The sequence below is a fragment of the Pinus tabuliformis genome, chromosome J, assembly GCF_031772625.1.
Source record: "Pinus tabuliformis cultivar Carrire ecotype Pingquan chromosome J, CPIR1, whole genome shotgun sequence".
In the NCBI taxonomy this organism is placed as follows: domain Eukaryota; kingdom Viridiplantae; phylum Streptophyta; class Pinopsida; order Pinales; family Pinaceae; genus Pinus; species Pinus tabuliformis.
The window spans coordinates 640,110,724-640,123,959 of record NC_142295.1 but is presented as its reverse complement, the minus strand read 5'-3'; the positions used below and the strand labels follow the sequence as shown (position 1 = coordinate 640,123,959).

The 13,236-nt window shown below is 36.1% G+C and overlaps 1 protein-coding gene across 1 annotated transcript in view; it reads right to left on the bottom strand.

Annotated features, from left to right (window-relative positions):
- LOC149228556 (nucleolar complex-associated protein 3-like) overlaps positions 1–6,046 on the bottom strand; it is a 203,911-nt gene extending 197,865 nt beyond the window's left edge. The window contains exons 1-2 of the mRNA XM_089380802.1: positions 5,475–6,046; positions 5,120–5,317 (exon numbers count right to left, since the gene is read on the bottom strand). Of these exons, the coding sequence (XP_089236928.1) occupies positions 5,120–5,317; positions 5,475–5,635 (359 nt within the window). The 5' untranslated portion in view covers positions 5,636–6,046. The remainder of the gene's footprint in view (positions 1–5,119; positions 5,318–5,474) is intronic.
- Positions 6,047–13,236: the final 7,190 nt, after the last annotated feature.

The following is a 13,236-nucleotide window of genomic DNA, read 5'->3' as shown; positions in this document are numbered from 1 at the left end:
TTGATTCAATTGAAGGGTAACATTTCCTACTCCCTTCACGGGATAGGTGGCATCGTCTGCAAGGATGATCTCCAGGTTTCTCTCATTTTCTATTAGATTATAGAGGGCTTCCTTGTATCCGGTGAAGCACCTTGAGGCATCACTATCAATCAGCGAATTTCCAAAAGTGTCTGGAGGAGAGGCAGTGGAGAGGGCCGATATAAGATAGTACTCATTTTGCTTATTGCTAACAACATTACATTCTTCATACCTGGAGTTCCTTGATTTCTTGGAGGGTCGACCATTTCCTTGATGTCCCACATTCCTTTTTCCCTTTCCATTGGACCTATCATTCCTTTGATCGTTGTTGAAGTTGCCCCTAGAGTTGTTATGATAGTCATCATCTCAAGGTGTATCCCTTCTATTAGGACACTCCCTTGCATAGTGGATGAACTTATTGCAAACAAAGCATCTTCCCTTCCTTCCATTTTTGAATCTCGGTCTTCCTTGACTTTGCTTCTCTGAACCTGCATTGTTCTTCCCCTTGGCATGAGCGAAGAATGCAGTGGGGCTGCTTCTATTAGAAGGCATTTCTTGCTCCACCATTCTTGTCTCTTCTTGAATGCATCTCAACATTAATTCTTCAAACCCTGGAATTCGATAATTGTTGAGTATAGTGGTTATAAATACATACCACTCCGTGGAAGTCCTCCAAGGGTGGTGAGAGTAAGTTCCCTGTCAAGAATGACTTCTCCAATCGAGACTAGATCATTCTTGATCTCAATAATCCTCAAGAAATAGGATTGAATGTCTTCGTCCTTGCCCTTCTTAATATCCTTCAACTTATTCTTGAGAAATAGAATTTGATTAGCATTACTAACCTTGAACATGTCGACCAAGCTGTCGTAGATCTCCTTGGAGGTCTTCAATTCAGAGATATAGGCCACCAGATGCTTGTTAATGGAATCCCTGATAATCTTCTTTGCTTTGAATTCAGCCCTATTGTACTTGGTCTTCGCAGCAACCGGTGCATTTGAAGGAGGCTCAGGGATTTTACCTTGCACATAATCCATCACTTCTTTTTCTTCCAAGGTCGAATCAAGAGACATCTTCCATCCACGATAATCAGATTTATAATGGAACTTGTCTTCAGTCGAGAAGTAAGATGAGGAACCCATAGAACCTTTTGTCCTTGTCCAACTGTCTTTGGTGATTGCTCTTTCACACTTGCTTGGGCTTTGTCTTCACCTCAGCTCTGATACCATGTTAATTTTAGGCAACAATGGTATGTTCTATGCTTTAGAGCAATTTTACTTCAATTTCTTTATTAGCCCAATATCAATATCCAGTTTAGCAATCACATCAACGTGATAGTAAGACACAGATATAACATAAACATAAACAGTAGAAGACAAGCCAAGACAAGAGGACACAAGATGTGGCACTAGCCAGGGACAAATCCCAATGTGGGGAAACCCTTGATCAATTCTTCTTATAGTCTTCAATAGTTCAGTAGAGAGAAATATTACAATTTACAAATCTGATAATTTATAACAGCAGCAAAAGAGCCCTAACTAGAAAAGTCAACGTTGGTCAACAGGGCAGATTTGACCCTCAACAAATTGGTCAACTTCAGTCAACTTCGGCCTCCAAACAACAAGATGAATAAACCCTCAAAACAGTCTGAAATCAGCCCAGTCAAAATCTGGTCAAATAGTCACCCTGCAATTAGCCCTATCTACAGTCAACGCTGGTCAAAGTCAACGTATTGCCTCGATTTTTGTGCCCAAAAATGCGGCCTACTGGGACAAAACTTCTCCACCAAAAATCACAGTCAAAGAGGTCAACGTTTGGTCAAAGTGTCCCTGAAATTCGGTCAACGCAGTCAAAGCCCAAAACAGAAAATTCGTCCTTCTTTCCTTCGCACGTGTGAGAGATGCTGCCCAGAAATGCATACCCAATCAATGAGGAGAGAGAGAGATGTGTGAAGATGAGTGTGTCCAAATGATGCTAAGTTATCTTCTATTTATATGCAACGTTGAGGATGAATAGACGTCACAGTTGGGCTTTGGAGCCTACATGAGTTTGCTGGCCGACCTTGACAATTTGTCCATAATCAAAATAAATTCATAACTTCATTTGTGCATGTCGGAATCAGATGATCTCTAGATCAATCCTACACCTCTCGAAGAGAGGAATCCAAGAAAAATATCAGCTGTCATAAATAAGATGACCCATGTGGAGTTTGGCCCTAGTTGCCAATTTTAACATAAAGACATGTCCACCGAACTAGTTGTTGAAAAGTAATTTTCCACCCAACAATAGGAAATAGCTATAGATTCCACCCTAAGCCAAACAATGATACCACCAACACAAAAGGAGGCTCCTACAAGGCTCTAATCTTTCTCAACCCAACCCATTACTCACATGCTTAGCAAATATGCTCACTGCAGAGCACTCCAAAACCTCATCCAGCCATCAAACAACCATGGCACTATCTTACACCGCCCTACACAACACAACGAAGATCTTTCCTTTCTTTGCTCAATGGTCCCTCGAGGATCTCCTTCCCTTGCAATGTTCTTTAGTGCATGCAAAAATAGTCTAGCTACTAATTATGTTTGAGGGATACCCTAGGATAGAAAAAACTGGACCTCAAAATAGTCAATGAATAGCAATAACACAGTTGCAGGGTTGAAGGTGTTTGCTAACTATTGTGGGCATTCCAGCTCTGGTTTCTCTCTCAAATAATCCCCTTTTTTCTCACATTGTCAACAGCAAGTTTCTCCAACTTCTATGGGTTCTTACCAACCACAAGTACATGGGAAACTCTTGCCATTTGCAGTCATAACAGTCAGGGAAAACATCCCCATAACATGGGAGACAAAAACTAATTGGGGTGCATGCCTCCTGCCCCTTCCCCATGAATAGGTAAATAAGCATAATGAAAGGAAAAGACAATGAGAGACCTTTTCTTGAAAGATATCTAACTCTCTTCCTTAGTACACACATATAAACCAAAAAATGATAATGATGGGAAATGTTGTAAGGAATCATGAGCAAGAAAGGGTACTGCTTCTAAATGACAATGACAAGGTCAAATCACTCAAAACCCATCATTCCTCTTCCCCTCTTGTGGTATCATAGTCCCTCTTTGCTTCTTCAGGTAACCTTTTCGGTGAATATTATATTATTGTGTATTTTCCTTTTTATACATGATTTTACATATACATAAGCATATCATGGAAAATATAACAGCCATACCATAATCCTAGCCCAACACTAGGACCCATACACATTCACTAATCGGGCCTTGGCCTTGAGCTCCACAATAGGAGCATGTACAATGCAACATAGAGCTCCACAATAGGAGTATGTACAATGCAATATAGAGTCATTACAACTTAGCCCCCATGGCTTGATTTCTGTCATGTAAACCACATTAGACAATTAAAACCTGATTTCTTACATTATAATTCAAAAGTTAAAACCAAGGTATTGCAATTTCCTTTTGATCCATCCTCTTTGCTATAACACATTAAGATCTGCAATTTGATGTGGTGACCACCGAATCAGTCATAAGTTCCAACTTAGTGGTGTCCTTGATCACCTCAATATGAAAAGTCTAATAATATGAGAAGCTTGGAAATTGGAATATGAAGGGCAATGTGACAAATGTTCCAACAAGAGGTGACGAGTAACTGTTGTGAGCTACAAAAAATTAAAAATGACATGTGCTCTGATCTGGAAATTCAACTAGGTCAGCTTGTTGTCTGTTGAAGCCATAACATTCAAAATGTAGCTACAAATGACGACCTTGAATATGTGTTGGAAAGCTTGGAACAAGCTCTACAACATCAAGGGGCCCAAAACTTTAGTCATGGAATACTGGACCACAAAAACCACTATGAAAGGCCCAAAAAGTGCTAAATTCAAGTTTAGTCAAACCTTGTCGGAGACACAAGCCCAAATGGTTATCTAAATGGCCCAGATGGTTCTCTGGAATCTGGATTAATATCCATTATCTTCTTGATCACATTAAATATGATATCAAATGTTAAGTGCATCTAAATGATTGCAAAGTTTTGTGACACTGTAACACAAGTTAATGTTTTCAATGAACCATTTGATCAAATCATTACTTGAGATTTTCCAATTGGATAACATGGTCATATCATTTTTGTGAGTCGAAACTTAAACCACATTTCTTTTGGATAGCACCTCAACTCCCAAACTCACATCCCCAATATTTTTGTGAATTGTTCATGCAAATATCTAGATTGAAACTTCCAGTTTTAAGTCCAGAAGATCTCAAAATTATGATATTCCAGAAAAGATCTTGTCAATGGTCAAAGAGAGTAGCAGGGCCCAGTGGGTAATTTCTAACCCTTGAAGTCCATCAACTGTGAGTAATCATTGATGGCTTAAACTCCCTTGCAGTATACTTGGTCACAAGTCACGCCCCTTGTGCTGTATCTAATATTATTTGTACTGCCCAATCAAATTCATTTGTCTGTCCAACTTGCAATCCTCAAAGCAGTGCCAAATACATTATCCATCTCATCATTAAAACTTGAACAAGATTCTTTGAAGATGCATCTGCAAGAGGTATAAGTAACTCACCCAATAAGCTTCCCTGTAGGATTTCATTGTTTCATATGGTTGTTTGTCAAGTATATATTGATTCCCTGAAAATGAAGAGAAGCTGCCCAGGCACAACTTGTGCACATGCTCGTGGAAACAACTTACATAATGATTTTAAGTTTTGAACAAAAATCAACAGAGAAATATATACTGAAGACCAGCATATGAGTTGCTAACATAATAATGCATATGAAAGGCATTTCAGAAACTGCTAGCTGGTTTAAAATTTAAAATTTAAAAGTAAACTAATCTGCAATGTCTCAATTACTTTTAATCCCAACCATGTGTATCATTATTTTCTAAATGACTTGTATGTTTACCTTTAACAACAGTGAAAACTAGAATGATTACAAAATTAAATGAAGAGAACAACTGGAGAAAGCATAGAAAAGCTCCTTAGCAAATGCGATAGGATTTTAGTTGAGCCCTATCTAATAAGCACAAACCCGACATAAAATAAAAATTATTGGAATTACAATTAGAATTAGAATAGAACTTGCCTGTTTTGTAATACAGTTGTCCAGACAAGGTCTTGACAGGAAGTGCATCCACAGGGTCTACTTCCAGCCTGGAATCGTTGGTTGCCTCTCGAGCAGAAAAAGAAGATGAAAAACTTTTCTTCACTCTCTGCTCATAATAAGATTCCAGAGCATCCTCCTTTTTGGAATCATCAACAGCAAGCCCCACAACCTGTCTGCGCACAAACACACATGCATATGCCTCAGCATCACCGTTAGCATAAGCATTCAGACTTCACTTACTCAGTGTTTATGCTGAGCTTTCTACCGTGTGTATAATTGAGTAATAAAACTTTGTTAATAGTGATCTATATATCTATGTATCTATCTTACTTGGTGATAGTGTCGGTGTCCAGTCTGTTGAGGAAGCCAGCGAATCGCTTATTCTTCTGCACGAACTCCACATCCTCCTCCGACACTTCGATCTCGTCCTCTCCCACCTCTGGCGGAAGCAATGGTAATGGCGGCTCGGATTTCTTATTCTTCTTCCTCATTCTAATTGATTGCTTGTTTGCTTCCTTCCCTTCTTTCTGACTTGTGAATGTAAGGTAGGTCTTCTGATTTACACCTGGAAATGCTGATTTGAATTGAATTGTGGATACACAAAAGGCGCAGCAGTCGGTTGTCAGGGTTTAGGGTTTAAAGTCCCTGTCCTTGGGACGTTGAGGTTCGAGGTTTAGTGTGAGGAGGGTTTATGAGAAATAACCTCCTGTAGCCGCCGCGTTGCACTGCAATATACGTACTGCAGTCTGCGATGAGAGGAGAGGTTACCGTCAAGCTTGGCGTAGCCTAACCCTGCGCGGTTCCCTTCACTACGTGGTTTTGTTTTTCTATTTTGTGTTTCAGGGGTTTCTGTGTTTGAGTGTGCTTTTAATTCATGAGTTTGCTACCCGGCAATACTATTTTATTCGTTTCTCAGGGGTAACACGCTTCTGAATTATTAGCCCGCGGGTGAATTCGAAAAGGTGCTACTTCGGAAGATCGCTTACGTGTCATGACTTCGTCGACGGATGTTAGTGTACCTCCTAGACCTAGAGCCAACTACAATTACAAACACTTTGCATTGTCCGTGAGATGGCCATGCATCTATATTGTTGGGATAACCCAAAATATAATGTTAACCATAGATTAAAAAAACAAGTAATAGTTAATGCAATTCTGAAAATTAAATCAATGTCAAATATCAATAAACATTTAATTGAAGATAAATATTAAAATATTTATTTAATTATACATTATTAAATTTTTAAAAATTAACTAAATTATATTTCCATTAGTTATTAAAAAAATTTATAATTTTATTAGTCATATAAAAAAAATTTGAGTTAAATATAGTAGAAGAATCATAAATTTTTATACTATAGAGATCGCCTTGTAATTTTATTTATGCATTTAGTGATTTTTATTCAACGTGATAATGAGCAATTTAACTTCTCAACAATCTTTTTGTTGAATAAATTATCCCAAGAGCTACCTATCAAGATAATTACATGATTGTCTTGTCTTTAAAGGTCTCACACTCTAAAATGAAATGTTTTTGTGTTTCCACTTTTCCCCAAGTGCAAAAAATATAAACTCTTTCCCCCCAAATTTCTTTTGGTCTTTTCCAATAAAAACTAAGCAATATATTTTTCTCCCTAACTCTTTATCCCAAATAGGCTTGTGGAACTTATCCATAACAAAAGTTTTTATCTCTTTACTATTTGTGGGGCATATGTTCAAGTAAATATTCCATTTACTAAACCATTTTTTATTTTATTATATGCATATTTTTTCAATGTGTAAACGTTTACTCTGTAAGAGGTTTCAAGCGGACACTCCACCCATTATTGAGAACAAGAAAACAAACAGATGGTAAGTGTGAAAACATGTTATACATATAAATAATAATAAATGGAAATTAGATTAATGAAAATAACGATGAAAAATATTAAATTAAATTATTAATAATCAAATGAAATGGAGATAAATTATTAAAATAAATTATCAATGGCTAAAAGAGATGGAGGAGAGAAATAATTAAATAAACTATTAAAATAAATGTTAAAAGAAAGATTAAATAAAATAAAAAATAGTTAAAAGTTTAGAAAAAATGGAAGGGAAGGGGATTTTTAAAGTAAAGGGGAATGATATGAGATAATATTATATGCAGTTGTCTATAACGCGACTTTTTGAAAGTCTTTCTGGCTGGTTTTTCGGTCGAAATCCGGCAGGAATTTATTGGAATCGCAAGTTTGATAGCTAGTTTCTGCACAATGAAAGCGTCCCAGGGGTTTTCGAGGGTGTTGAATCCAAATATGCAGTTAAAAAACCATTTTATCTGCAAGAAATCAAAATTTAACCTCAATTTCTTCCGTCGGATTCCGTCACCAGAATCTCCAAAAAGTCGCATTATAGACAACTCCATATTATATTTTATTTTGAAATATATATATATATATATATATAAGTAAGTGTTAATTAATTTATTAATATCAAAATTGAATTTTATATAAATATAAATATTTTAAATATTATTGTATGTTAAATTATATAAACATAAATATATTTAATTATTTTTATATGGTTAATATTTTATTTTGATATGTATATAAGTTAATTAATTTATTATTATAATAATTTGAATTTTATATAAATATAATATATTTAAATATTATTATGTGGTAAATCACTTATTATATAATAAATGAATTAATTTTGTCTATTTGTGTTTATATACATATTAGAATAAGATGTCTATAAAGGGTTTATGAGTGAAATTAATAAGAGAGTATATTATTATGTGGTAAATCATTTATAATTGTTATATAATAAATGAATTAACTTTATCTACCAATGTATATATACATATTAGAATAGCAAGTCTATAAAGGGGTTTATGAGTGAAATTAATAAGAGGTCGGGGGTTTAGATATAGAAGGAAAAAAATTATAAGATGGTAATTTAATTAAAATAAATAAATATATATATAAGATTTACAAAATGAAAGAGGGAGGGAGAAAATTTGAAGGGGAGATGTTGGTACCATTCCATTACCATCTTTTTCTTCTAGAAACACCATCAGTGGTCTACCTTTTTCCTCCATAGACCCCTTATATCCATCGAAATTGATTAATTAATAGCATTATAGTTGTTAGTTTGCATTAAAGTTAATTTATGAATTTTTATGTTAGAAATTAGGAATTTTCAATAAAAAAGATTACATGAAGTCATAACATCCTGTAAATGGTTTATCATCTAACATGTGGCATGACAGGCAAGCCAAAGCAATGGATATGAAAGAGACCTGGAATGTACATGCATGGTGAAAAATCGATTCTACAGCAAATCAAAAGCTCCTGGTTATGCGGTCCACGCTGGTCAAACCCCAGCCTTTTGGTTACAAAGGCAGTAAAAGCCATGGTTTCCTAAACCGGTTTCGTTTTTTTTTTTTTGGAAATCGGTTTAGATTAGAAATGACGAAAAATCATTCCATTGTAAAAGCAGAAACATCTTCTTAATGAATGTACATTCGATTCAGGTAGGGACAAGCAGATAAAGACTGCATATTATTTTTGTTTTCATGAACAGTTACGATTATTATCTCTGTGCATCGTTTGAGAACAGAACTCTTGTATGTGATTGCAATCTTCAGCACTTAAATATAGTCACGGTTTTACTCCAGCAGTGTTTATGCATTAATACTCTCGTTGCTTGAGTTTACTTCAGTGTACCATTGAAACGTGGACGGGCCCTGCGTGGATTGGTATACTGTTAATTTCATTTCCTTAGCAGTTTTTGAATTTGAATAGAACGCATAGTGTTTAGTGTTATTTCCATGTTTATGACTTTGTCGATTTGATTGGAAATTCTCACAAATGGTATTTATGGTGATAGCTTGAAGATTTTATCGTTAGATCATTGAACCGTATCTTGTAAGAGATTTGATCCATCGTTATAATTTAAAGCATCTCCATAGACTCTGTTTTTCATGCATTTAAACTTTAGTGTGCTTTTGATTTTTCATGAATGCTTAAGTGTTAACTAGACAGAGCTTTTGTGCATAGCATCCTTGTAAGAGGATTAAAATCTCAGTCTAGCAATACGTTGTATCCTTAGGACAGTTAGATAAGTTAGGTGATCTGAGTGTTAAGGTGAGAGGAAACATATCTTAACCTTCTGTAAAGGAGTACTGTAGCCTATCACAATAAACACTTAGTTAGGAATCCTTTATGTCTATAGACTTTAGACACATGCCTCGAAGTTTACTTACCCTGGTTGATAATAAATCTAGTCTAATCTAGCACCCTAGATTGGCCACTACATTTTGGCGTCGTTGTCGGGGAGGCGTAGTTAGAGGATTTCGAAAAAAATCAAAATATAAAAAAAAATTAAATAAACAAAAACAAACAAACAAAAAACACAACATAGATTTAATTATCATTTTAGAAGTCATGTTTGCTTATGCCTAGATCTAGAGATAATAAAGGTAGATTCATAAAAACCCCCCATCCAAAAACTAACCTACCATCAGGAGCAAACCCTTTAGGAAACGTTGAACACACAACATCAGCTGAGGAAGTCACCATACAAAAATTAGAGGATAAACAGAAATCAGGGCAAAGACTCACACTCATCGAGAGGCAAATTCTATTAGCACACAAATCACAGAAGAAACATTTCCCTGAATCCTCTATAAAAGGAGAAAGTAGCACCGTAATTCAACAATCTTTCCTTGAACTTCTCTTTGAAACAAGTGACACTAAACAAGAAATTAAATCAACAGAGGAACCTATCAAAACGGCTGAAGAAGGACATGGATCAGAAAGAGGACCACCAAATCAAGGTCAAGAGGAAGAGTCAACCTTTAAATTTCCTATCCAAGAACCAGAAGAGGATGATGAAATAAAAATGAAAAACATACCTCCATCTGTGCTACCAAACTTTTATAGCATGGCTTCAGAAGACACAGATTCATTCTTGTTTGAGTTTGACATTGTATGTCAAACATATGGTTACACAGATGATGCCCATAGGTTTAGACTCTTCCAGCAACATTAAAAGCATCAGCATTAAGATGGTTCATGGGGCTTGGTGAACATGCGATAACTGATTGGGATGGCATGAGAAGAATATTCTTAAAGAAATACCAACCTTATTGTAGATCGAAAGATTCCAAAGATGATATCTTTAGGATGAACCAACAAGAGGATGAAAATTTAGAGGAGTACTTAGAGCGGTTTGTTTACAATTTACAAAAATCAAAACACAGAACCATGCCTCTTGATCTGGTTCGAACAATATTTTTGAAGGGCATTCGAGAGGAATACTTAGATGATCTTAATTTGATGGGCAAAGGTGATATTTCCACTTTACCTTTTGAAGAAATTGCTGAGTTATGTGAAAAGTATTCTAGGAGCAAAGCCAAAATTGGAAAGAGAACCATATCATCCAAAGCCACAAAATCTGCTTTAGCAAGTGTCACAAGGGCTGAAACAGGGAACCTGTTAGAAGAATTCAAAACAGATCCATTAAGTATCTTAGGAACTCAAATTGACACTCTAAAAGCCAATAAGAGACAAGAAGAGGAAGATCAAATAATGGTTGTCTTTTGTCCAAAGTGTCGGAAGAAACATGCCTTGAAAGACTGTCCATTAGAAAACATTCAAGTCTGTGCCTTTTGTACTGAAAATCATGATATATTTCATTGCTCTAAAGTTAAGGTTTTGCAGAATTGTAATGTGGCAGCTAATGTAGATATGGAGAATGTGTATTTTATGGGCGCAAAGAGACCATGGCAGCCAAAACCTCCACCTCAAGGTATGTTCCCAAACCAGAATTTACAATTTCCTGCACATGATCAGATGTATGCTCAGAATTCGTGGAATGTACCCATGCCATGGCAGCACCAAAATTACCCACAACAACAATGGAGACCATCTCAGCAATACTCTCAACAATATCAATCATATCCTCAACCATACCAACCATATTCGCAGCCATATCAACAATATCATCAGCCATATTCGCCATATCCTCAACCATATCAGCAATATCCTCAGCAGCAAGTTGTTTACCCACATCAACCTTAACCCACTCCACCAATAAATCCACCACAATTACAACTTCCATCTAACCCACAACCTCCTAGACCTACTCAAATCCCTGCTCAACTTGTACCAAATCCAAATAACATAGTAGAGAGACCATCCTACAATGTAGATGAGGGAACCTCATATCCCACATTACCCTTGCAAAATATCAATTTAAGGTCTGGTAAGATACTTCACAAAGAATCTCCAACAGCTGATAAACAAGAAGAAAACGAAGAAAATGAAAATGAAACTCCAATTCAAAGGAAACAAAATGATGACATCAAAAATAATTAAATACAACCACTGCATCTACCACCTTTTCCAGACATATTGGTCCAAACAAAACTTCCCATGTCTAAACCACAGTTTGATGTTTTAGATGAGCTTGTCTATATAAAAATTCCACTACTACAAGCCATAAAAGACATTCCCATATATACTAAAGCCATCAAAGAATTGTGCCTTAAAAAGCCTACTAGGAAAAGAGTTGATCCACAAACCATTCTTGTTATTGGACATTTATCTGGCCTTATGACAAACACTATTTCAATGGAAAAGTATGTTGATCCTGGTATTCCCAGAGTCACTACAATCATTAACAACATACATATTCCAAACACCTTAATTGACCTTGGGGCCGCAATAAATGTGATGACTCTTGAAACCATGAAAACACTCCAGCTCACAAACTTGCATGACACAACAATTGTTCTAGAACTCGCTGATAGGTCTAAAGTGATTCCTGAAGGGATTTTGGAGGACATAATTGTTTCACTGGACTCTTGGGAGTATCCAGTGGACTTTTTAGTTCTTCAGCCAAAATCCAATTTAGGAGGACACCCTATCATCCTTAGTAGACCATGGTTAGCAATTGCTGATGCATTCATAGGATGTCGATCGGGTAATATGATTATTTCACGAGGAACTGAAAGAAAACAACTCACTCTTTACCCATCAGCACAATCACCAGCAGTAGCACACAATTTATGGTTTGACGATAAATACAATGACAAGGAAGAAGTTCAATCTGTTTTCAGCATCAACCAAATCTATGATTTTCAAGAACATAATAATGATGATTTGGTAAAGTTGTTCCTTTCTCAACATGATGTTTCCGAAGAATTGAGAAATGACCAATACCATGCTGCAGATGAACTTTTGACACAAAATTTTCAGGAAACATGCACCATTCATTCTTTGCAAACAACATTTCACAACATTTTTCCTATCCAATCCATCACAAACACACAGAGTAAGACCATAGAGATTAGTCCAGGAAAAACTTTGAATATTGGCACTCACCTAGACTCATCTCAGGAAGAGAAATTGATTCAATTATTGAGAAAATACCAGAAAGCATTTGCTTGGGACTACACCGATATGCACAGGATTCACCCTGAAACATGCACTCACCATATTTATATCGATAGTAATATCAAACCAGTGAGGCAACCACAGAGACGAATGAACCCCATGCTTCAGGATATTGTTAGAGAGGAATTACAAAAACTGTTGAAAGTCAATTTTATCTATCCTATCTGTGACAGTCAGTGGGTATCCCCATTGGTGGTAGTGCCCAAGAAAAATGGCAAGTGGCAGATTTGTGTTGATTACCAACAATTGAACAAAGCAACGCTCAAAGATTATTTCCCACTACCATTTATTGACCAAGTGCTAGACACATTAGCTGGGAAATCATCATTCTCTTTTCTTGATGGTTTCAGTGGCTATAAACAGATCAAGATAGCCTTAGAGGACTAGGACAAAACCACTTTTACTTGTCCCTGGGGCACTTATGCTTATAATGTTTTGCCATTTGGACTTTGCAATGCTCCAGCTACATTTCAGAGAGCTGTATTATCTATTTTTGTTGATTTAGTTCATGATTGTGTTGAAGTTTACATGGATGATTTTTCAGTGTATGGTGATTCATTTGAGCATGCATTAACGAATCTTGAAATTTTTTTGAAGAGATGTATTGAAGCTAATCTGTCCCTGAGCAACGAAAAGTGCTTTATGAT